The 24,625-nt window shown below is 61.0% G+C and overlaps 1 protein-coding gene across 1 annotated transcript in view; it reads left to right on the plus strand.

The window, feature by feature from the left end:
• The first annotated feature begins 297 nt into the window (after nt 1-297).
• The window catches only part of LOC139684141 (fructose-bisphosphate aldolase A), a 45,680-nt gene continuing 21,352 nt past the window's right edge, over nt 298-24,625 (plus strand). The window contains exons 1-6 of the mRNA XM_071579737.1: nt 298-391; nt 2,111-2,229; nt 14,522-14,725; nt 16,948-17,010; nt 21,054-21,214; nt 22,061-22,144. Coding sequence (XP_071435838.1) covers nt 2,118-2,229; nt 14,522-14,725; nt 16,948-17,010; nt 21,054-21,214; nt 22,061-22,144 — 624 coding nt within the window. The 5' untranslated portion in view covers nt 298-391; nt 2,111-2,117. The remainder of the gene's footprint in view (nt 392-2,110; nt 2,230-14,521; nt 14,726-16,947; nt 17,011-21,053; nt 21,215-22,060; nt 22,145-24,625) is intronic.

The raw sequence follows: 24,625 nt of genomic DNA on the forward strand, positions 1-24,625 counted from the left end.
ATCCAATTTTGGGGTGAAAGGAACAATTTTGGGGTGGAAGTTTCAATTTTGGGGTAAAAAGCCGCAATTTTGGGGTAAAAAGGAGCAGATTTGGGGTCCGGTCTCGGCTCCTTCGGGCCCCACCCGGGTGTGGGAGGGGGGTGGGCGGGGCCCCCTCCCCTTGGCCCCGCCCCCTCCTCCCCTTGGCCCCGCCTCCTCCCCTCCTTGGCCCCGCCCCCTCCCCTCCTTGGCCCCGCCCCCTCCCCCTCCTTGGCCCCGCCCCGTCCCCTTGAGCCGCCCTTGGGCCTTTCCCGGATCCTGCCCCGCCCTCCCCATTCCGGGAGCGGCTCCAGCGGGGACAGACCCGGGACAGACTCGGGACACCCCCAGGACACCCCCAGGACACCCCCAGGTCTGTGTCACCTTCCCCCGAATCTTGGGGTGTCCCCTGCCCCCCCAATGTCCCCTCCAATGTCCCCCCAATGTCCCCCCAATGTCCCCCCAGTGTCCCCCCCAATGACCCCCCAATGTCCCCCCAATGTCCCCCCAATGTCCCTCCAATGTCCCCCCCAATGCCCCCCCCCCAATGTCCCCCCAATTTTCCCCCCAATGTCCCCCCCAATGTCCCCCCCAATGTCCCCCCCCAATGTCCCCCCAATTTTCCCCGCAATGTCCCCCCCCAATGTCCCCCCCAATGTCCCCCCCAATGTCCCCCCAATGTCCCCCAGTGCCCCCACTGTCCCCTCTGTGCCCGCAGTGCCACCATGTCCGCCCCAGTGCCCCCCAGTGTCCCCCAGTGTCCCCCAGTGTCCCCCCCAATGTCCCCCCAGTGTCCCCCAGTGTCCCCCCCAGTGTCCCCCCAATGTCCCCCCAATGTCCCCCAGTGTCCCCCCCAGTGTACCCCCAATGTCACCCAATGCCCCCCCGTGCCCTCCCGTGCCCCCCACTGCCCCCCAGTGCCCCCCCGTGTCCCACTGTCCCCCCTGTGCCCGCAGTGCCACCATGTCCCCCCCCAGTGCCCCCCCGTGTCCCACTGTCCCCTCTGTGCCTGCAGTGCCACCATGTCCCCCCCCAGTGCCCCCCAGTGCCCCCCAGTCTCCCCCATTCCCCCCCAGTGCCCCCCAGTGTCCCCCCTGTCCCCCCTGTGCCCGCAGTGCCACCATGTCCCCCCTCAGTGTCCCACTGTCCCCACTGTCCCCCCTGTCCCCGCAGTGCCACCATGTCCCCCCCAGTGTCCCACTGTCCCCCCTGTCCCCGCAGTGCCCCCCAGTGTCCCCCCCAGTGTCCCACTGTCCCCCCTGTCCCCGCAGTGCCACCATGTCCCCCCCAGTGCCCCCCACTGTCCCCACTGTCCCCCCTGTGCCCGCAGTGCCACCATGTCCCCCCCAGTGTCCCCCACTGTCCCCACTGTCCCCCCTGTGCCCGCAGTGCCACCATGTCCCCCCCAGTGCCCCCAGTGCCCCCAGTGTCCCACTGTCCCCCCCCGTCCCCCCAGTGCCCCCCAGTGCCCCCCAGTGTCCCACTGTCCCCCCCTGTCCCCCCAGTGCCCCCCAGTGCCCCCCAGTGTCCCACTCTCCCCTGTGTGCCCGCAGTGCCACCATGTCCCCCCCAGTGCCCCCCAGTGTCCCCCCCAGTGTCCCACTGTCCCCCCTGTGCCCGCAGTGCCACCATGTCCCCCCCAGTGCCCCCCAGTGTCCCCCCCAGTGTCCCACTGTCCCCCTGTCCCCGCAGTGCCACCATGTCCCCCCCAGTGCCCCCAGTGCCCCCCAATGCCCCCCAATGCCCCCCAATGCCCCCCAATGTCCCCCCAGTGTCCCCCAGTGTCCCCAATGTCCCCCCCAGTGCCCCCCAATGCCCCCAAGTGTCCCCCAGTGCCCCCCAATGTCCCCCCCAGTGTCCCCCAGTGCCCCCCAGTGTTCCCCCCAGTGTTCCCCCCAGTGTTCCCCCCACTGCCCCCCAGTGCCCCCCAGTGCCCCCCAGTGTCCCACTGTCCCCCCTGTCCCCGCAGTGCCACCATGTCCCCCCCAGTGTCCCACTGTCCCCCTGTCCCCGCAGTGCCACCATGTCCCCCCCCGTGCCCCCCAGTGCCCCCAGTGCCCCCCCATGTCCCACTGTCCCCCTGTCCCCGCAGTGCCACCATGTCCCCCCCCGTGCCCGCGCTCACCCCCGAGCAGAAGCAGGAACTGGCCGCCATCGCCCAGCGCATCGTGGCCCCCGGCAAGGGCATCCTGGCTGCTGATGAGTCCACTGGTGGGCACTGGGAGGCACTGGGAGGGACTGGGGGGCACCGGGAGGCACTGGGAGGGACTGGGGGGCACTGGGAGGGCAGTGGGAGGGACTGGGGGGCACTGGGAGGGCAGTGGGGGGGCACCGGGAGGCACTGGGGGGCACAGGGGGACACTGGGAGGGCAGTGGGAGGGACTGGGGGGCACTGGGAGGGCAGTGGGGGAGCACCGGGAGGCACTGGGAGGGACTGGGAGGCACTGGGAGGGCAGTGGGGGGGCACCGGGAGGCACTGGGAGGGACTGGGAGGCACTGGGAGGGCAGTGGGGGGGCACTGGGGGGCACAGGGAGGGCAGTAAGGGGCACCAGGAGGGTACTGGGGGGCACTGGGAGGACCTGGGAGGCAGTGGGAGGCACTGAGAGGGCACTGAGGGGCACTGAGAGTGACTGGGGGGCACTGAGAGGGTACTGGGAGTGACTGGGAGGTCACTGGGAGTCACTGGAGGCGCTGAGAGGGCACTGGGAGTGACTGGGGGGCACTGAGAGGGCACTGGGAGGGACTGGGGGGCACTGAGAGGGCACTGGGAGTGACTGGGGAGCACTGGGAGCGACTGGGGGGCACTGAGAGGGCACTGGGAGGGACTGGGGGGCACTGAGAGGGCACTGGGCGTGACTGGAGGACACTGAGAGGGCACTGGGAGTGACTGGGGGCACTGAGAGGGCACTGGGAGGGCACTGGGAGTGACTGGGGGCACTGAGAGGGCACTGAGATACTGGGAGTGACTGGGAGTGACTGGGGGCACTGGGAGTGACTGGGAGTGACTGGGGGCACTGGGAGGGCACTGAGAAACTGGGAGTGACTGGGGGGGCACTGGGGGCACTGGGAGGGCATTGAGATACTGGGAGTGACTGGGGGCACTGGGAGGGCACTGGGAGTGACTGGAGACGCTGAGAGGGCACTGGGAGTGACTGGGGGGCACTGAGAGTGACTGGGGGGCACTGAGAGGGTACTGGGAGTGACTGGGAGGTCACTGGGAGTCACTGGAGGCACTGGTAGGGCACTGGGAGTGACTGGGGGCACTGAGAGGGCACTGGGAGTGACTGGGGGGCACTGAGAGGGCACTGGGAGTGACTGGGGGGCACTGGGAGGGCACTAGGAGTGACTGGGGGGCACTGAGAGGGCACTGGGAGTGACTGGGGGCACTGGGAGGGCACTGGGAGTGACTGGGGGGCACTGAGAGGGCACTGGGAGTGACTGGGGGGCACTGGGAGGGCACTGGGAGTGACTGGAGGGCACTGGGAGGGCACTGGGGGTGACTGGGGAGCAATGGGAGTGCACTGGAGGGTACTGGGATGGCCTGGGGGGCACTGGGAGTGACTGGGGGCACTGGGAGGGCACTGAGGGACACTGGGAGTGACTGGGAGTGACTGGGGGGCACTGGGAGGGCACTGAGATACTGGGAGTGACTGGGGGCACTGGGAGTGACTGGGGGCACTGGGAGGGCACTGAGGGACACTGGGAGTGACTGGGAGTGACTGGGGGGCACTGAGAGGGCACTGGGCGTGACTGGAGGACACTGAGAGGGCACTGGGAGTGACTGGGGGGCACTGGGCAGGACTGGGGGGCACTGGGAGTGACTGGGAGGGCACTGGGAGGCACTGGGAGTGACTGGGGGGCACTGGGAGGGCACTGGGAGTGACTGGGGGCACTGGGAGGCACTGGGAGTGACTGGGGGCACTGAGAGGGCACTGGGAGTGACTGGGAGGGCACTGGGAGGCACTGGGAGTGACTGGGGGGCACTGGGAGGGCACTGGGAGTGACTGGGGGCACTGGGAGGGCACTGAGATACTGGGAGCACTGGGCGGGCACTGGGAGGGCACTGAGATACTGGGAGTGACTGGAAGTGACTGGGGGCACTGGGAGGGCACTGAGATACTGGGAGTGACTGGGGGCACTGGGGGCACTGGGATGGCACTGAGATATTGGGAGTGACTGGGGACACTGGGAGGGCACTGGGAGTGACTGGGAGTGACTGGGAGCACTGGGACTGACTGGGGGCACTGGGAGGGCACTGAGATACTGGGAGTGACTGGGAGTGACTGGGGGCACTGGGAGGGCACTGTGATACTGGGAGCACTGGGCGGGCACTGGGAGGGCACTGAGATACTGGGAGTGACTGGGGACACTGGGAGGGCACTATGAGACTGGGAGCACTGGGAGTGACTGGGGGCACTGAGAGGGTACTGGGCGTGACTGGGGGGCACTGGGAGGGCACTGGGTGGGACTGGGAGGCACTGGGGCACTGGGAGCACTGGGCGGGCACTGGGAGGGCTCTGGAAGGGCACTGGGTGGGACTGGGGGGCACTGGGCGGGGACTGGGAGGGACTGGAAGGGCACTGGGTGGGCACTGAGAGGAACTGGGGGCACTGGGAGCACTGGGCGGGCACTGGGAGGAACTGGGGGGCACTGGGAGCACTGGGAGGGACTGGGCAGGCACTGGGAGGAACTGGGTGCAGTGACAGGAACTGGGCGGGACTGGGAGTGACTGGGAATGACTGGAAGGGCACTGGGAGGAACTGGGCGGGACTGGGAGGAGATGGGCACTGAGAGGGCACTGGGAGTGACTGGGAGAGCCCTGGCAGGAACTGGGGTATACTGGGAGGGACTGGGCAGGGCTGGAAGACTGGGAAGCACTGGGGGCTACTGGGAGGCACTGGGAGCTACTGGGAGGCACTGGGGGCTACTGGGAGGCACTGGGAGCTACTGGGAATAACTGGTCCATACTGGGAGTCACTGGTTCGTACTGGGAGTAGCTGGTCCATACTGGGAGTCACTGGTTCGTACTGGGAGTAGCTGGTCCATACTGGGAGTCACTGGTCCCTACTGGGAGACAGTGGTACCTACTGGGAGTCACTGGTTCGTACTGGGAGTCACTGGTTCGTACTGGGAATAACTGGTCCCTACTGGGAGTCACTGGACTGAACTGGGAGTCACCGATCCATACTGGGAGTCACTGGTCCCTACTGGGAGTCACTGGTCCGTACTGGGAGTCACTGGTTCGTACTGGGAATAACTGGTCCCTACTGGGAGTCACTGGTTTGTACTGGGAGTCACTGGTCCATACTGGGAGTCACTGGTCTGAACTGGGAGTCACTGGTCCGTACTGGGAGTCACTGGTTCCTACTGGGAGTCACTGGTTCGTACTGGGAGTAGCTGGTCCCTACTGGGAGTCACTGGTTCGTACTGGGAGTCACTGGTTCCTACTGGGAGTCACTGGTCTGTACTGGGAGTCACTGATCTGTACTGGGAGTCACCGATCCGTACTGGGAGTCACTGGTCTGTACTGGGAGTCACTGGTTCCTACTGGGAGTCACTGGTCTGTACTGGGAGTCACTGGTCCATATTGGGAGTCACTGATCTGAACTGGGAGTCACTGGTCTGTACTGGGAGTAACTGGTCTGTACTGGCACTCAGTGGTCCCTACTGGGAGTCAGTGCTCTGTACTGGGAGTCACTGGTCCATAGTGGCTCTAACTGGTCCATACTGGCTCGAACTGGTCCATAGTGATCCATATGGGTCCATACTGGCTCTGACTGGTCCATACTGGTCTCTAACTGGTCCGTACCGGTCCGTGACTGGTCTGTACTGGTGGCAGGCAGCATCGCCAAGCGGCTGAGCTCGGTGGGCGCCGAGAACACGGAGGAGAACCAGTGACTGACTGGTCCAGACTGGTCCAGACTGGTCCATAGTGACTCTGACTGGTCCGTACTGGTCCATAGTGACTCTTAACTGGTCCATACTGGTCCATACTGGCTCTAACTGGTCCGTACTGGTCCGTACTGGTCCATACTGGTCCATAGTGATTCTAACTGGTCTCAAGTGGTCTGTAGTGACTCTAACTGGTCCATACTGGTCCATAGTCGCTCTAACTGGTGCATAGCAGTTCTAAGTGGTCCATACTGGTCCATAGTGACTCTAACTGGTCTGTACTGGTTCATAGTGGCTCTAACTGGTCTGTACTGGTCTATAATGGCTTTGACTGGTCCATAGTGGCTCTAACTGGTCCATACTGGTCCATAGTGACTCTAACTGGTCTATACCGGTCCATACTGGTCCATAGTGACTCTAACTGGTCCATACTGGTCCATACTGGTCCATAGTGACTCTAACTGGTCCACAGTGGTCCATAGTGACTCTAACTGGTCCGTTCTGGCTCTAACTGGTCCATAGTGACTCTAACTGGTCCATACTGATCCATAGTGGCTCTAACTGGTCCGTACTGACTCTAACTGATCCATAGTGACTCTAACTGGTCCGTATTGGCTCTAACTGGTTCATAGTGACTCTAACTGGTCCATAGTGGCTCTAACTGGTCCATAGTGGTCCGTAGTTACTCTAACTGGTCCATACTGGTCCATACTGGTCCGTAGTGACTCTGACTGGTCCATACTGGTCCGTAGTTACTCTAACTGGTCCATACTGGTCCATACTGGTCCGTAGTGACTCTAACTGGTTCGTACTCATCTCTGCTGGTCCGCAGTGACTCTAACTGGTCCATACTGGTCCATACTGGTCCATAGTGACTCTAACTGGTCCATACTGGTCCATAGTGACTCTAACTGGTCCATAGTGTCTCTAACTGGTCCATACTGGTCCATAGTGACTCTGACTGGTCCATAGTGACTCTAACTGGTCCCTACTGGTCCCTACTGGTCCGTACCGATCCGTGACTGGTCCGTACTGGTGGCAGGCAGCATCGCCAAGCGGCTGAGCTCGGTGGGCGCCGAGAACACGGAGGAGAACCAGTGACTGACTGGTCCAGACTGGTCCAGACTGGTCCATAGTGGTCGATAGTGACTCTAACTGGTCCATAGTGGTCCATACTGGCTCTAACTGGTCCGTACTGGTCCGTACTGGTCCATACTGGTTCATAGTGATTCTAACTGGTCTCAAGTGGTCCAGAGTGACTCTAACTGGTCCATACTGGTCCATAGTGACTCTGACTGGTCTATAGTGACTCTAACTGGTCCATACTGGTCCATACTGGTCCATAGTGACTCTAACTGGTCCATAGTGACTCTAACTGGTCCATACTGGTCCATACTGGTCAATAGTGACTCTAACTGGTCCATACTGGTCCATAGTGGCTCTAACTGGTCCGTACTGGCTCTAACTGGTCCATAGTGGTCCATAGTGACTCTAACTGGTCCATACTGGTCCATAGTGCCTCTAACTGGTCCATAGTGGTCCATAGTGATTCTGACTGGTCCATACTGGTCCATAGTGCCTCTAACTGGTCCATAGTGGTCCATAGTGATTCTAACTGGTCCATACTGGCCCATAGTGACTCTAACTGGTCCATACCGGTCCGTGACTGGTCCCTAACTGGTCCGTACTGGTCCCTACTGGTCCGTACCGGTCCCTAACTGGTCCGTACTGGTGGCAGGCAGCATCGCCAAGCGGCTGAGCTCGGTGGGCGCCGAGAACACGGAGGAGAACCAGTGACTGACTGGTCCAGACTGGTCCATACTGGTCCATAGTGACTCTAACTGGTCCATACTGGTCCATGGTGGCTCTAACTGGTCCATACTGGTCCATAGTGACTCTAACTGCTCCATACCAGTCCATACTGGTCCATAGTGACTCTAACTGGTCCACACTGGTCTATAATGTCTGTAACTGGTCCATAGTGACTCTAACTGGTCCATACTGGTCCATAGTGACTCTAACTGGTCCATAGTGACTCTAACTGGTCCATACTGGTCCATAGTGACTCTAACTGGTCCACAGTGACTCTAACTGGTCCGTACTGGTCCGTACTGGTCCATACTGGTCCATACCGGTCTGTGACTGGTCCGTACTGGTGGCAGGCAGCATCGCCAAGCGGCTGAGCTCGGTGGGCGCCGAGAACACGGAGGAGAACCAGTGACTCTGACTGGTCCATAGTGGTCCATAGTGACTCTAACTGGTCCATACCGGTGCGTGACTGGTCCGTACTGGTCCCTACTGGTCCGTACCGGTGCGTGACTGGTCCGTACTGGTGGCAGGCAGCATCGCCAAGCGGCTGAGCTCGGTGGGCGCCGAGAACACGGAGGAGAACCAGTAACTGACTGGTCCAGACTGGTCCATACTGGTCCACAGTGACTCTAACTGGTCCGTACTGGTTCATACTGGTTCTAACTGGTCCATACTGGTCCATAGTGACTCTAACTGGTCCGTACTGGTCCATACTGGTCCGTATTGATCCCTATTGGTCCATAGTGACTCTAACTGGTCCACAGTGACTCTTAACTGGTCCATAGTGTCTCTAACTGGTCCATAGTGACTCTAACTGGTCCATACTGGTCCATAGTGACTCTAACTGGTCCATACTGGTCCATACTGGTCCGTAATGACTCTAACTGGTCCATACTGGTCTATAATGTCTCTAACTGGTTCATAGTGAGTCTAACTGGTCCATAGTGACTCTAACTGGTCCACAGTGACTCTAACTGGTCCATACTGGTCCATAGTGGTCCATAGTGACTCTAACTGGTCCGTACTGGTCCATACTGGTCCGTATTGATCCCTATTGGTCCATAGTGACTCTAACTGGTCCATACTGGTCCATAGTGACTCTAACTGATCCATAGTGACTCTTAACTGGTTCATAGTGACTCTAACTGGTCCATACTGGTCCATAGTGACTCTAACTGGTCCGTACCGGTCCGTGACTGGTCCGTACCGGTCCGTGACTGGTCCGTACTGGTGGCAGGCAGCATCGCCAAGCGGCTGAGCTCGGTGGGCGCCGAGAACACGGAGGAGAACCAGTGACTGACTGGTCCTGACTGGTCCAGACTGGTCCATAGTGGTCCATAGTGACTCTAACTGGTCCATAGTGGTCCATACTGGCTCTAACTGGTCCGTACTGGTCCGTACTGGTCCATACTGGTCCATAGTGATTCTAACTGGTCTCAAGTGGTCCAGAGTGACTCTAACTGGTCCATACTGGTCCATACTGGTCCATAGTGACTCTAACTGGTCCATAGTGACTCTAACTGGTCCATACTGGTCCATACTGGTCAATAGTGACTCTAACTGGTCCATACTGGTCCATAGTGGCTCTAAGTGGTCCGTACTGGCTCTAACTGGTCCATAGTGACTCTAACTGGTCCATAGTGGTCCATAGTGACTCTAACTGGTCCATACTGGTCCATAGTGGTCCATAGTGACTCTAACTGGTCCATACTGGTCCATAGTGCCTCTAACTGGTCCATAGTGGTCCATAGTGATTCTGACTGGTCCATACTGGTCCATAGTGACTCTAACTGGTCCATAGTGTCTGTAACTGGTCCATACTGGTCCATAGTGACTCTAACTGGTCCATAGTGGTCCATAGTGATTCTAACTGGTCCATACTGGTCCATAGTGACTCTAACTGGTCCATAGTGTCTGTAACTGGTCCATACTGGTCCATAGTGACTCTAACTGGTCCATACTGGTCCATACTGGTCAATAGTGACTCTAACTGGTCCATACTGGTCCATAGTGGCTCTAAGTGGTCCGTACTGGCTCTAACTGGTCCATAGTGACTCTAACTGGTCCATAGTGGTCCATAGTGACTCTAACTGGTCCATACTGGTCCATAGTGGTCCATAGTGACTCTAACTGGTCCATACTGGTCCATAGTGCCTCTAACTGGTCCATAGTGGTCCATAGTGATTCTGACTGGTCCATACTGGTCCATAGTGACTCTAACTGGTCCATAGTGTCTGTAACTGGTCCATACTGGTCCATAGTGACTCTAACTGGTCCATAGTGTCTGTAACTGGTCCATACTGGTCCACAGTGACTCTAACTGGTCCGTACCGGTCCGTGACTGGTCTGTACTGGTGGCAGGCAGCATCGCCAAGCGGCTGAGCTCGGTGGGCGCCGAGAACACGGAGGAGAACCAGTGACTGACTGGTCCAGACTGGTCCATAGTGACTCTAACTGGTCCATACTGGTCCATACTGGTCCGTAGTGACTCTAACTGGTCCATACTGGTCTATAATGTCTCTAACTGGTTCATAGTGCCTCTAACTGGTCCATAGTGGTCCATAGTGATTCTGACTGATCCATACTGGTCCATAGTGACTCTAACTGGTCCATACCGGTCCGTGACTGGTCCCTAACTGGTCCGTACTGGTCCCTACTGGTCCGTACCGGTCCCTAACTGGTCCGTACTGGTGGCAGGCAGCATCGCCAAGCGGCTGAGCTCGGTGGGCGCCGAGAACACGGAGGAGAACCAGTGACTGACTGGTCCAGACTGGTCCATACTGGTCCATAGTGACTCTAACTGGTCCATACTGGTCCATGGTGGCTCTAACTGGTCCATACTGGTCCATAGTGACTCTAACTGCTCCATACCAGTCCATACTGGTCCATAGTGACTCTAACTGGTCCACACTGGTCTATAATGTCTGTAACTGGTCCATAGTGACTCTAACTGGTCCATACTGGTCCATAGTGACTCTAACTGGTCCATAGTGACTCTAACTGGTCCATACTGGTCCATAGTGACTCTAACTGGTCCACAGTGACTCTAACTGGTCCGTACTGGTCCGTACTGGTCCATACTGGTCCATACCGGTCTGTGACTGGTCCGTACTGGTGGCAGGCAGCATCGCCAAGCGGCTGAGCTCGGTGGGCGCCGAGAACACGGAGGAGAACCAGTGACTCTGACTGGTCCATAGTGGTCCATAGTGACTCTAACTGGTCCATACCGGTGCGTGACTGGTCCGTACTGGTCCCTACTGGTCCGTACCGGTGCGTGACTGGTCCGTACTGGTGGCAGGCAGCATCGCCAAGCGGCTGAGCTCGGTGGGCGCCGAGAACACGGAGGAGAACCAGTAACTGACTGGTCCAGACTGGTCCATACTGGTCCACAGTGACTCTAACTGGTCCGTACTGGTTCATACTGGTTCTAACTGGTCCATACTGGTCCATAGTGACTCTAACTGGTCCGTACTGGTCCATACTGGTCCGTATTGATCCCTATTGGTCCATAGTGACTCTAACTGGTCCACAGTGACTCTTAACTGGTCCATAGTGTCTCTAACTGGTCCATAGTGACTCTAACTGGTCCATACTGGTCCATAGTGACTCTAACTGGTCCATACTGGTCCATACTGGTCCGTAATGACTCTAACTGGTCCATACTGGTCTATAATGTCTCTAACTGGTTCATAGTGAGTCTAACTGGTCCATAGTGACTCTAACTGGTCCACAGTGACTCTAACTGGTCCATACTGGTCCATAGTGGTCCATAGTGACTCTAACTGGTCCGTACTGGTCCATACTGGTCCGTATTGATCCCTATTGGTCCATAGTGACTCTAACTGGTCCATACTGGTCCATAGTGACTCTAACTGATCCATAGTGACTCTTAACTGGTTCATAGTGACTCTAACTGGTCCATACTGGTCCATAGTGACTCTAACTGGTCCATACTGGTCCATAGTGGTCCATAGTGACTCTAACTGGTCCGTACTGGTCCATACTGGTCCGTATTGATCCCTATTGGTCCATAGTGTCTCTAACTGGTCCATAGTGACTCTAACTGGTCCATACTGGTCCATAGTGGTCCATAGTGACTCTAACTGGTCCATACTGGTCCATAGTGACTCTAACTGGTCCATAGTGACTCTAACTGGTCCATAGTGACTCTTAACTGGTCCGCAGTGACTCTAACTGGTCCATACTGGTCCATACTGATCCGTAGTGACTCTAACTGGTCCGTACTGGCTCTAACTGGTCCGTAGTGACTCTAACTGGTCCATAGTGACTCTAACTGGTCCGTACTGGTCCGTGACTGGTCCGTACTGGTGGCAGGCAGCATCGCCAAGCGGCTGAGCTCGGTGGGCGCCGAGAACACGGAGGAGAACCAGTGACTGACTGGTCCAGACTGGTCCATACTGGTCCATAGTGACTCTAACTGGTCCATACTGGTCCATAGTGGTCCATAGAGACTCTAACTGGTCCATATTGGTCCATACTGGTCCATAGTGACTCCAATTGGTCCATAGTGTCTCTAACTGGTCCATAGTGACTCTAGCTGGTCCATACTGGTCCATAGTGGTCCATAGTGACTCTAACTGGTCCATAGTGGTCCATAGTGACTCTAACTGGTCCGTACTGACTCTAACTGGTCTATAGTGACTCTAACTGGTCCGTATTGGCTCTAACTGGTTCATAGTGACTCTAACTGGTCCATAGTGACTCTAACTGGTCCGTACTGGCTCTAACTGGTCCATAGTGGCTCTAACTGGTCCATACTGGTCCATAGTGACTCTAACTGGTCCGTACCGGTCCGTGACTGGTCCGTACTGGTGGCAGGCAGCATCGCCAAGCGGCTGAGCTCGGTGGGCGCCGAGAACACGGAGGAGAACCAGTGACTCTGACTGGTCCAGACTGGTCCATAGTGACTCTAACTGGTCCATACTGGTCCATAGTGGTCCATAGTGACTCTAACTGGTCCGTACTGGTCCCTACTGGTCCGTACCGGTGCGTGACTGGTCCATACTGGTGGCAGGCAGCATCGCCAAGCGGCTGAGCTCGGTGGGCGCCGAGAACACGGAGGAGAACCAGTGACTGACTGGTCCAGACTGGTCCATACTGGTTCATCGTGACTCCAATTGGTCCATAGTGACTGTAACTGGTCCATAGTGGCTCTAACTGGTCCAGACTGGTCCGTAGTGACTCTGACTGGTCCATACTGGTCTATACTGGTCCGTAGTGACTCTAACTGGTCCGTACTCATCTCTGCTGGTCCGCAGTGACTCATACTGGTCCATACTGGTTCATAGTGGTCCATAGTGGTCCATAGTGGCTCTGACTGGTCTATAGTGACTCTAACTGGTCCATACTGGTCCATACTGGTCCATAGTGACTCTAACTGGTCCATAGTGGCTCTAACTGGGCTATAGTGACTCTAACTGGTCCATACTGGGTCATACTGGTCCATAGTGCCTCTAACTGGTCCATACTGGTCCATAGTGACTCTAACTGGTCCATAGTGACTCTAACTGGTCCATACTGGTCCATACTGGTCCGTACCAGTCCGTGACTGGTCCGTACTGGTGCCAGGCAGCATCGCCAAGCGGCTGAGCTCGGTGGGCGCCGAGAACACGGAGGGGAACCAGTGACTGACTGGTCCAGACTGGTCCATAGTGACTCTAACTGGTCCATACTGGTCCATAGTGGTCCATAGTGACTCTAACTGGTCCATACTGGTCCATACTGGTCCATAGTCACTCTAACTGGTCCATAGTGGCTCTAACTGGTCCATAGTGACTCTAACTGGTCCATACTGGTCCGTAGTGACTCTAACTGGTCCGTACTCATCTCTGCTGGTCCGCAGTGACTCTAACTGGTCCATACTGGTCCATACTGGTCCATAGTGGTCCATTGTGACTCTAACTGGTCCATAGTGGTCCATACTGGTCCATAGTGACTCTAACTGGTCCATAGTGTCTGTAACTGGTCCATACTGGTCCATAGTGACTCTAACTGGTCCATAGTGGCTCTAACTGGTCCATACTGGTCCATAGTGGCTCTAACTGGTCCATACTGGTCCATAGTGACTCTAACTGGTCCATACTGGTCTATAATGTCTCTAACTGGTCCGTAGTGACTCTAACTGGTTCATAGTGACTCTAACTGGTCCATACTGGTCCATAGTGACTCTAACTGGTCCATAGTGACTCTAACTGGTCCATACTGGTCCATAGTGATCCATAGTGGTCCATAGTGACTCTAACTGGTCCATACTGGTCCATAGTGACTCTAACTGGTCCATAGTGACTCTAACTGGTCCATACTGGTCCATAGTGGCCCATAGTGACTCTAACTGGTCCATAGTGGCTCTAACTGGTCCATACTGGTCCGTAGTTACTCTAACTGGTCCATACTGGTCCATAGTGACTCTAACTGGTCCGTAGTGACTCTAACTGGTCCATAGTGACTCTAACTGGTCCGTACCGGTCTGTGACTGGTCCGTACTGGTGGCAGGCAGCATCGCCAAGCGGCTGAGCTCGGTGGGCGCCGAGAACACGGAGGAGAACCAGTGACTGACTGGTCCGTACTGGTCCGTACTGGTCCCTACTGGTCCGTACCGGTCCGTGACTGGTCCGTACTGGTGGCAGGCAGCATCGCCAAGCGGCTGAGCTCGGTGGGCGCCGAGAACACGGAGGAGAACCAGTGACTGACTGGTCCAGACTGGTCCAGACTGGTCCGTACTGGTCCATAGTGACTCTAACTGGTCCGTACCGGTGCGTGACTGGTCCGTACTGGTGGCAGGCAGCATCGCCAAGCGGCTGAGCTCGGTGGGCGCCGAGAACACGGAGGAGAACCGGCGCTGGTACCGGCAGCTGCTGTTCACGGCGGACAAGCGGGTGGACCCCTGCATCGGGGGCGTCATCCTCTTCCACGAGACCCTCTACCAGAAGGCCGACGACGGGCGCCCCTTCCCCAAGGTCATCAAGGACAAGGGAGCCCTGGTGGGGCATCAAGGTGGGCACCGGCCTGGGGACACCCTGGGGACACCCTGGGGACACCCTGGGGGTCTTGGGGCACCTTGGGGGTCTTGGGGACACCTTGGGGACACCTTGGGGGTCTTGGGGACACCTTGGGGTCACTTTGGGGACACCCCAGGGGTTTTGGGGACACCTCGGGGGTCTTGGGGACACTTTGGGGACACCCTGGGGGTGTTTGGGGGTCTTGGGGACACCTTGGGGGTGTTTGGGGTCTTGGGGGACACCTTGGGGATGCTTTTGGGGACATTGAGGGTCTTGGGGACACCTCGGTGGTCTTGGGGACACCTCGAGGGTCTTGGGGACACCTTTGGGACACCTTGGGGACGCTTTGGGGACATTGAGCGTCTTGGGGACACCTCGGGGGTCTTGGGGACAACCTCGGGGGTCTTGGGGACACCTTGGGGATGCTTTGGGGACATTGAGAGTCTTGGGGACACCTTGAGAGTCTTGGGGACACCTTGGGGACACTTTGGGGACACCTTGGGGACATCTTGGGGGGCTTGGGGACACTTTGGGGACACCTCAGAGATGTTGGGGGGGTTGGGGACACCTTGGGGTCACTTTGGGGACATTGAGGGTCCTGGGGACACCTTGGGGACATCTTGGGGGTCTTGGGGACACCTTGGGGGTCTTGGGGACACCTTGGGGACACCTTGGGGGTCTTGGGGACACCTTGGGGACACCTTGGGAGTCTTGGGGACACTTTGGGGGACACCTTGGGGGTCTTGGGGACACCTTGGGGACACCTTGGGGACATTGAGGGTCTTGGGGACACCTTGGGGTCACCTCAGAGGTGTTGGGGGTTTTGGGGACACCTTGGGGACATTGAAGGTCTTGGGGACATTCTGGGGACACCTTGGGGGTCTTGGGGACACCTTGGGGACACCTTGGGGACACCTTGGGGACATTGGGAGTGTTGGGGACACTTTGGGGACTTTGAGGGTCTTGGGGACACCTTGGGGACACCTCAGGGATGTTGTGGTGACACTGGGGGGGCCTTGGGGACATTTGGGGGTTTGGAGCTCCTTGGCCGGGTCTGTCACCTCATGGGGGGACCCCGATGGCCCTGCTGGTGGCCCTGGTGGCCCTGGTGGCCCTACTGGTGGCCCTGCTGGTGGCCCTGCTGGTGGCTCTGCTGGTGGCCTTGGTGGCCCTGCTGGTGGCCTTGGTGGTGGCCCTGCTGGTGGCCCTGCTGGTGGCTCTGCTGGTGGCCTTGGTGGCCTTGGTGGCCCTGCTGGTGGCCTTGGTGGCCCTGGTGGCCCTGTTGGTGGCCTTGGTGGCCCTGCTGGTGGCCTTGGTGGCCCTGCTGGTGGCCCTGCTGGTGGCCTTGGTGGCCTTGGTGGCCCTACTAGTGGCCCTGGTGGTCCTGCTGGTGGCCCTGGTGGCCCTGCTGGTGGTCTTGGTGGCCTTGGTGGCCCTGGTGGCCCTGCTGGTGGCCCTGGTGGCCCTGCTGGTGGTCTTGGTGGCCTTGGTGGCCCTGGTGGCCCTGCTGGTGGCCCTGGTGGCCCTGCTGGTGACCCTGGTGGTGGCCTTGGTGGCCTTGGTGGCCCTGCTGGTGGCCTTGGTGGCCCTGCTGGTGGCCCTGCTGGTGGCCTTGGTGGCCTTGGTGGCCCTGGTGGCCCTGCTGGTGGCCTTGGTGGCCCTGGTGGTGGCCTTGGTGGCCCTGCTGGTGGCCTTGGTGGCCCTGGTGGCCCTGCTGGTGGCCCTGGTGGCCCTGGTGGCCCTACTGGTGGCCCTGCTGGTGGCCCTGCTGGTGACCTTGGTGGCCCTGCTGGTGGCCCTGCTGGTGGCTCTGCTGGTGGCCTTGGTGGCCCTGCTGGTGGCCTTGGTGGTGGCCTTGGTGGCCCTGCTGGTGGCCCTGCTGGTGGCTCTGCTGGTGGCCTTGGTGGCCTTGGTGGCCCTGCTGGTGGCCTTGGTGGCCTTGGTGGCCCTACTGGTGGCCCTGGTGGCCCTACTGGTGGCCTTGGTGACCCTGCTGGTGGCCCTGGTGGCCCTGGTGGTGGCCTTGGTGGCCCTGCTGGTGGCCCTGCTGGTGGCCCTGGTGGTGGCCCTGGTGGCCTTGGTGGCCCTGCTGGTGGCCCTGCTGGTGGCCTTGGTGGCCTTGGTGGCCCTACTGGTGGCCCTGGTGGCCCTACTGGTGGCCTTGGTGGCCCTGGTGGTGGCCTTGGTGGCCCTGGTGACCCTGTCCCTGTCCCCAGGTGGACAAGGGGGTGGTGCCCTTGGCTGGCACCAACGGCGAGACCACGACCCAGGGTGAGTGACAGTTGTGTGCCCAATGTCCCCTGTGCCACCCCCTGTGCCACCCCCTGTGCCACCCCCTGTGCCACCTCCTGTGCCCTGTGCCACCTCCCTGTCCCCTGTGCCACCCCCTGTGCCACCTCCCTGTGCCCAGTGTCCCCTGTGCCACCTCCCAATGTCCCCTGTGCCCAATGTCCCCTGTGCCACCTCCCTGTGCCACCTCCTGTGCCCAGTGTCCCCCTGTGCCACCTCCCTGTGCCACCTCCTGTGCCCAGTGTCCCCTGTGCCACCTCCCTGTGCCCAGTGTCCCCTGTGCCACCCCCTGTGCCACCTCCCTGTGCCCAATGTCCCCTGTGCCACCTCCTGTGCCACCTCCCTGTGCCCAGTGTCCCCTGTGCCACCTCCCTGTGCCACCTCCCTGTGCCCAATGTCCCCTGTGCCACCTCCCTGTGCCACCTCCTGTGCCACCCCCTGTGCCCAGTGTCCCCTGTGCCACCTCCCTGTGCCCAGTGTCCCCTGTGCCACCTCCCTGTGCCACCTCCCTGTGCCCAATGTCCCCTGTGCCACCTCCCTGTGCCACCTCCTGTGCCACCCCCTGTGCCACCTCCCTGTGCCCAATGTCCCCTGTGCCACCTCCCTGTGCCACCTCCCTGTGCCACCTCCCTGTGCCACCTCCCTGTGCCCAATGTCCCCTGTGCCACCCTCCCTGTGCCCGGTGTCCCCTGTGCCACCTCCCTGTGCCACCTCCCTGTGCCCAGTGTCCCCTGTGCCACCCCCTGTGCCACCTCCCTGTGCCCAGTGTCCCCTGTGCCACCCCCTGTGCCACCTCCCTGTGCCCAGTGTCCCCTGTGCCACCTCCTGTGCCACCTCCCTGTGCCCAATGTCCCCTGTGCCACCCCCTGTGCCACCTCCCTGTGCCACCTCCCTGTGCCACCTCCCTGTGCCCAGTGTCCCCTGTGCCACCCCCTGTGCCACCTCCCTGTGCCCTGTGCCACCTCCCTGTGCCCAGTGTCCCCTGTGCCACCCCCCTGTGCCACCTCCCTGTGCCCTGTGCCACCTCCCTGTGCCCAGTGTCCCCTGTGCCACCCCCTGTGCCACCTCCCTGTGCCCAGTGCCACCTCCCTGTGCCCAGTGTCCCCTGTGCCCAATGTCCCCCTGTGCCACCCCCCTGTGCCACCTCCCTGTGCCCAATGTCCCCTGTGCCACCCCCTGTGCCACCTCCCTGTGCCCAGTGCCACCTCCCTGTGCCACCTCCCTGTGCCCAATGTCCCCTGTGCCACCTCCCAGTGTCCCCTGTGCCACCTCCCTGTGCCCAATGTCCCCTGTGCCACCCCCTGTGCCACCTCCCTGTGCCCAGTGTCCCCTGTCCCCTGTGCCACCTCCCTGTCCCCTGTGCCACCTCCCTGTGCCCAATGTCCCCTGTGCCACCTCCCAATGTCCCCTGTGCCACCCCCTGTGCCACCTCCCCCCCAATGTCCCCCCCCAATGTCCCCCCCAATGTCCCCCCCAGTGTCCCCCCCCAATGCCCCCCCCAATGTCCCCCCCAATGTCCCCAATGTCCCCCAATGTCCCCCCAATGTCCTCCCCAGTGTCCCCAATGTCCCCAATGTCTCCCCCAATCCCCCCCAATGTCCCCCCAATGTCCCCAATGTCCCCCCCCAGTGTCCCCCCTGTCCCCCCCAATCTCCCCAATGTCCCCAATCCCCCCAATGTCCCCAATCCCCCCCAGTGTCCCCACTGTCCCCCCCTGTCCCCCCAGTGTCCCCCCAATGTCCCCCAATGTCCCCAATGTCCCCCCCAATGTCCCCCCCCCAATGTCCCCCCCAATGTCCCCCCAATGTCCCCAAATCCCCCCCAATGTCCCCCCCAATGTCCCCCCAATCCCCCTCAATCCCCCCAATCCCCCCCAATGTCCCCCCCCAATCCCCCCCAATGTCCTCCCCAATGTCCCCCCAATGTCCCCAATGTCCCCCAATGTCCCCCAATGTCCCCAATGTCCCCCAATGTCCCCCAATGTCCCCCAATGTCCTCCCCAATCTCCCCAATCCCCCCCCAATGTTCCCCCAATGTCCCCCCACTGTCCCCCAATGTGCCCCCAATGTCCCCAATGCCCCCCCAATGTCCCCCCCAATGTCCCCCAATGTCCCCCAATGTCCCCCCAATGTCCCCCCAATGTCCCCAATGTCCCCCCAATGTCCCCCCCACTGTCCCCAATCCCCCCAATCCCCCCCCAATGTCCCCCCAATGTCCCCCCAATCCCCCCCAATGTCCCCAATGTCCCCACTGTCCCCAATCCCCCCCAATGCCCCCCCAATGCCCCCACTGTCCCCAATCCCCCCACTGTCCCCCCTGTCCCCCCTGTCCCCCCACTGTCCCCCCCTGTCCCCCCACTGTCCCCAATCCCCCCCAATGTCCCCCCAATGTCCCCCAAATCCCCCTCAATCCCCCCCAATGTCCCCCAAATGTCCCCCCAATGTCCCCCCAATGTCCCCCAATCCCCTCAATCCCCCCAATCCCCCCCCAATACCCCCCAATGTCCCCCCCAATGTCCCCCCCCAGTGTCCCCCCTGTCTCCCCCAATGTCCCCAATGTCCCCACTGTCCCCAATCCCCCCCAGTGTCCCCAATCTCCCCAATCCCCCCCTGTCCCCCCAATGTCCCCAATCCCCTCCAGTGTCCCCAATCCCCCCACTGTCCCCCCTGTCTCCCCCAGTGTCCCCCCCTGTCCCCCCAATCTCCCCAATCCCCCCAATGTCCCCCCTGTCCCCCCTGTCCCCCCAATGTCCCCAATCCCCTCCAGTGTCCCCAATCCCCCACTGTCCCCCCTGTCTCCCCCAATGTCCCCACTGTCCCCAATCCCCCCCAGTGTCCCCAATCCCCCCCAATGTCCCCAGTGTCCCCCCAATCCCCCCCCAATGTCCCCAATCCCCCCCAGTGCCCCCACTGTCCCTCAATGTCCCCAATGTCCCCAATCCCACCCAATGTCCCAATCCCCCCCAGTGTCCCCAATCCCCCCCAATGTCCCCAGTGTCCCCCCAATCCCCCTAATCCCCCCAATGTCCCCCCCAATCTCCCCAATCCCCCCCAATGTCCCCCCCAATGTCCCCAATCCCCCCAATGTCCCCACTGTCCCCAATCCCCCCCAGTGTCCCCAATCCCCCCCAATGTCCCCACTGTCCCCAATCCCCCCCAGTGTCCCCAATCCCCCCCAATGTCCCCAATCCCCCCCAGTGTCCCCAATCCCCCCCAATGTCCCCAGTGTCCCCAATCCCCCCAATGTCCCCAATGTCCCCAATGCCCCTCTGTCTCCCCCAATGTCCCCACTGTCCCCAATCCCCCCCAGTGTCCCCCCGTCTCCCCCAATGTCCCCACTGTCCCCAATCCCCCCCAATCCCCCCAATGTCCCCAATGTCCCCCCACTGTCCCCCCTGTCGCCCCCAATGTCCCCACTGTCCCCAGTGTCCCCAATCCCCCCCAGTGTCCCCCCTGTCCCCTCAATGCCTCCCAATGCCCCCCCAATGCCCCCCCAATGTCCCCAATCCCCCCAGTGTCCCCACTGTCCCCAATCCCCCCCACTGTCCCCAATCCCCCCCACTGTCCCCAATCCCCCCAATGTCCCCAATCCCCCCCACTGTCCCCAATCCCCCCCAATGTCCCCAATCCCCCCAATGTCCCCCAGTGTACCCAATGTCCCCCCAATGCCCCCCTAATGTCCCCAATGTCCCCAATGTCCCCCCAATATCCCCAATGTCCCCCCAATGTCCCCCCCAATGTCCCCCCAATGTCCCCCCAATGTCCCCAATCTCCCCAATGTCCCCAATGTCCCCCCCAATCTCCCCAATCCTCCCCACTGTCCCCCTGTCCCCCCCAATGTCCCCAATCTCCCCAATCCCCCCCAATGCCCCCCCAATGTCCCCCACTGTCCCCAATCCCCCCGGTGTCCCCAATCCCCCCCCAATGCCCCCCCACTGTCCCCAATCCCCCCCGGTGTCCCCAATCCCCCCCAATGTCCCCAATCCCCCCCGGTGTCCCCAATCCCCCCTGTCCCGCTGTCCCCAGGGCTCGATGGCCTGATGGAACGCTGTGCCCAGTACAAGAAGGACGGTGCCGACTTTGCCAAGTGGCGCTGTGTGCTCAAGATCTCGGCGCACACCCCGACCCGCCTGGCGGTGATGGAGAACGCCAACGTGCTGGCCCGCTATGCCAGCATCTGCCAGCAGGTGTGGGGGCACCTGGGGGGCTTGGGGGCACCTGGGGGGGCTTGGGGGCACCTGGGGGGGAGTTGGGGGCACCTGGGGGGGGGTTGGTGGCACCTGGAGGGGAGTTGGGGGCACCTGGAGATGGTTTTGTGGCACCTTGAGGGGGTTTGGTGGCACCTGGAGGGGGTTTGAGGGATCTAAAGGGGGTTTGGTGGCACCTGGAGGGGGTTGGGGGCACCTGGGGGGGGGGTTGGTGGCACCAGGAGGGGGTTTGGTGGCACCTGCACAGGATTTGGTGGCACCTGGAGATGGTTTGGTGGCACCTGGAGATGGTTTGGTGGCACCTGGAGGGGGGTGGCACCTGGTTGGGGTTCAAGGGATCTAAAGGGGGTTTGGTGGCACCTGGAGGGGTTTGGTGGCACCTGGAGATGGTTTGGTGACACCTGGAGGGGGTTCGAGGGATCTAAAGGGGGTTTGGTGGCACCTGGAGGGGTTGGTGGCACCTGGAGATGGTTTGCTGGCACCTGGAGGGGGTTTGGTGGCACCAGGAAGGGGTTTGGTGGCACCTGGAGAGGGTTTGGTGGCACCTGGAGGGGGTTTGGTGGCACCTGGAGATGGTTTGGTGGCACCTGGAGGTGTTTGGTGGCACCTGGAGATGGTTTGGTGGCACCTGGAGGGGGTTCGAGGGATCTAAAGGGGGTTTGGTGGCACCTGGAGGGTTTTGTGGCACCTGGAGGGGTTTGGTGGCACCTGGAAGGGGTTTAGTGACACCTGGAGGGGTTTGGTGGCACCTGGAGGGGTTTGGTGGTGGCACCTGGAGGGGTTGGTGACCCCGCTGTCCCTCGCGTGTCCCCTCGGTGTCCCCAGAACGGGATTGTCCCCATCGTGGAGCCCGAGATCCTCCCCGACGGTGACCACGACCTCAAGACCTGCCAATATGTCACCGAGAAGGTTTGTCACCTCCCCCTGTCCCCAGGGGGTCACCTGTGTCCCCAACTGTCCCCTCACTGTCCCCATGTCCCCTCACTGTCCCCATGTCCCCACCTGTCCCCATGTCCCCTCACTGTCCTCTCTGTCCCCTTGTCCCCACTGTCCCCACTGCCCCTATGTCCCCACACTGTCCCCCATGTCCATGTCCCCCCATGTCCCCTCACTGTCCCCAGTGTCCCCTCACTGTCCCCATGTCCCCACACTGTCCCCATGTCCCCATATCCCCCAAATGTCCCCTCTGTCCCCATGTCCCCTCTGTCCCCACCTGTCCCCCCTGTCCCCTCACTGTCCCCATGTCCCCTCACTGTCCCCATGTCCCCATGTCCCCTCACTGTCCCCTCTGTCCCCATGTCCCCTCACTGTCCCCTCACTGTCTCCTCACTGTCCCCACACTGTCCCCATGTCCCCTCTGTCCCCACACTGTCCCCATGTCCCCTCACTGTCCCCATGTCCCCACACTGTCCCCATGTCCCCACACTGTCCCCATGTCCCCACCTGTCCCCCCTGTCCCCTCACTGTCCCCATGTCCCCACATCGTCCCCATGTCCCCACACTGTCCCCATGTCCCCACTCTCCCCTCTGTCCCCATGTCCCCTCTGTCCCCACCTGTCCCCTCTGTCCCAACTGTCCCCCTCTCTCCCCCACCTGTCCCTCTGTCCCCTCACTGTCCCCATGTCCCCTCTGTCCCCCATGTCCCCAATGTCCCCTCTGTCCCCATGTCCCCATGTCCCCACCTGTCCCCATGTCCCCACTCTCCCCTCTGTCCCCATGTCCCCAATGTCCCCTCTGTCCCCATGTCCCCTCACTGTCCCTTGTCCCCACCTGTCCCCTGTCCCCACCTGTCCCCACCTGTCCCCATGTCCCCTCACTGTCCCTTGTCCCCACCTGTCCCCTGTCCCCACCTGTCCCCACCTGTCCCCATGTCCCCTCACTGTCCCCATGTCCCCTCACTGTCCCCATGCCCCCACCTGTCCCCATGTCCCCACCTGTCCCCATGTCCCCAGTGTCCCCAACTGTCCCTTGTCCCCACCTGTCCCCTCTGTCCCCATGTCCCCTCACTGTCCCCTCACTGTCCCCTCACTGTCCCCACCTGTCCCCATGTCCCCATGTCCCCTCACTGTCCCCATGTCCCCAATGTCCCCTCACTGTCCCCATGTCCCCACCTGTCCCCATGTCCCCTCACTGTCCCCATGTCCCCACATCGTCCCCATGTCCCCAATGTCCCCTCACTGTCCCCACACTGTCCCCTCTGTCCCCATGTCCCCTCACTGTCCCCAATGTCCCCTCACTGTCCCCATGTCCCCACTGTCCCCATTGTCCCCTCTGTCCCCATGTCCCCTCACTGTCCCCTCACTGTCCCCAACCTGTCCCCATGTCCCCAATGTCCCCTCACTGTCCCCTCTGTCCCCATGTCCCCACCTGTCCCCTCTGTCCCCATGTCCCCTCACTGTCCCCATGTCCCCACACTGTCCCCATGTCCCCACCTGTCCCCCCTGTCCCCTCACTGTCCCCATGTCCCCACACTGTCCCCATGTCCCCACTCTCCCCTCTGTCCCCATGTCCCCTCTGTCCCCACCTGACCCCTCTGTCCCAACTGTCCCCCTCTCTCCCCACCTGTCCCCCCCTGTCCCCTCACTGTCCCCATGTCCCCACACTGTCCCCATGTCCCCACTCTCCCCTCTGTCCCCATGTCCCCTCTGTCCCCACCTGTCCCCTCTGTCCCAACTGTCCCCCTCTCTCCCCCCACCTGTCCCTCTGTCCCCACCTGTCCCCTCTGTCCCCACCTGTCCCCTCTGTCCCCATGCCCCCACCTGTCCCCTCTGTCCCCACCTGTCCCCTCTGTCCCCACCTGTCCCCATGTCCCCTCACTGTCCCCATGTCCCCACCTGTCCCCATGTCCCCACCTGTCCCCTGTCCCCATGCCCCCACCTGTCCCCTCTGTCCCCACCTGTCCCCTCTGTCCCCACCTGTCCCCATGTCCCCTCACTGTCCCCATGTCCCCACCTGTCCCCATGTCCCCACCTGTCCCCTGTCCCCATGTCCCCACCTGTCCCCTCTGTCCCCATGTCCCCACCTGTCCCCATGTCCCCTCACTGTCCCCCATGTCCCCACCTGTCCCCATGTCCCCACTCTCCCCTCTGTCCCCATGTCCCCACTCTCCCCTCTGTCCCCATGTCCCCACCTGTCCCCATGTCCCCACTGTCCCTTCACTGTCCCCATGTCCCCTTGTCCCCATGTCCCCCCTGTCCCCATGTCCCCTCACTGTCCCCAGTGTCCCCTCACTGTCCCCATGTCCCCACCTGTCCCCTCACTGTCCCCACCTGTCCCCACCTGTCCCCATGTCCCCATGTCCCCACCTGTCCCCATGTCCCCTCACTGTCCCCTCTGTCCCCATGTCCCCTCACTGTCCCCTCTGTCCCCACACTGTCCCCATGTCCCCAC

Source organism: Pithys albifrons, chromosome 32 (assembly GCF_047495875.1).
Source record: "Pithys albifrons albifrons isolate INPA30051 chromosome 32, PitAlb_v1, whole genome shotgun sequence".
Classification (NCBI taxonomy): Eukaryota; Metazoa; Chordata; class Aves; order Passeriformes; family Thamnophilidae; genus Pithys; species Pithys albifrons.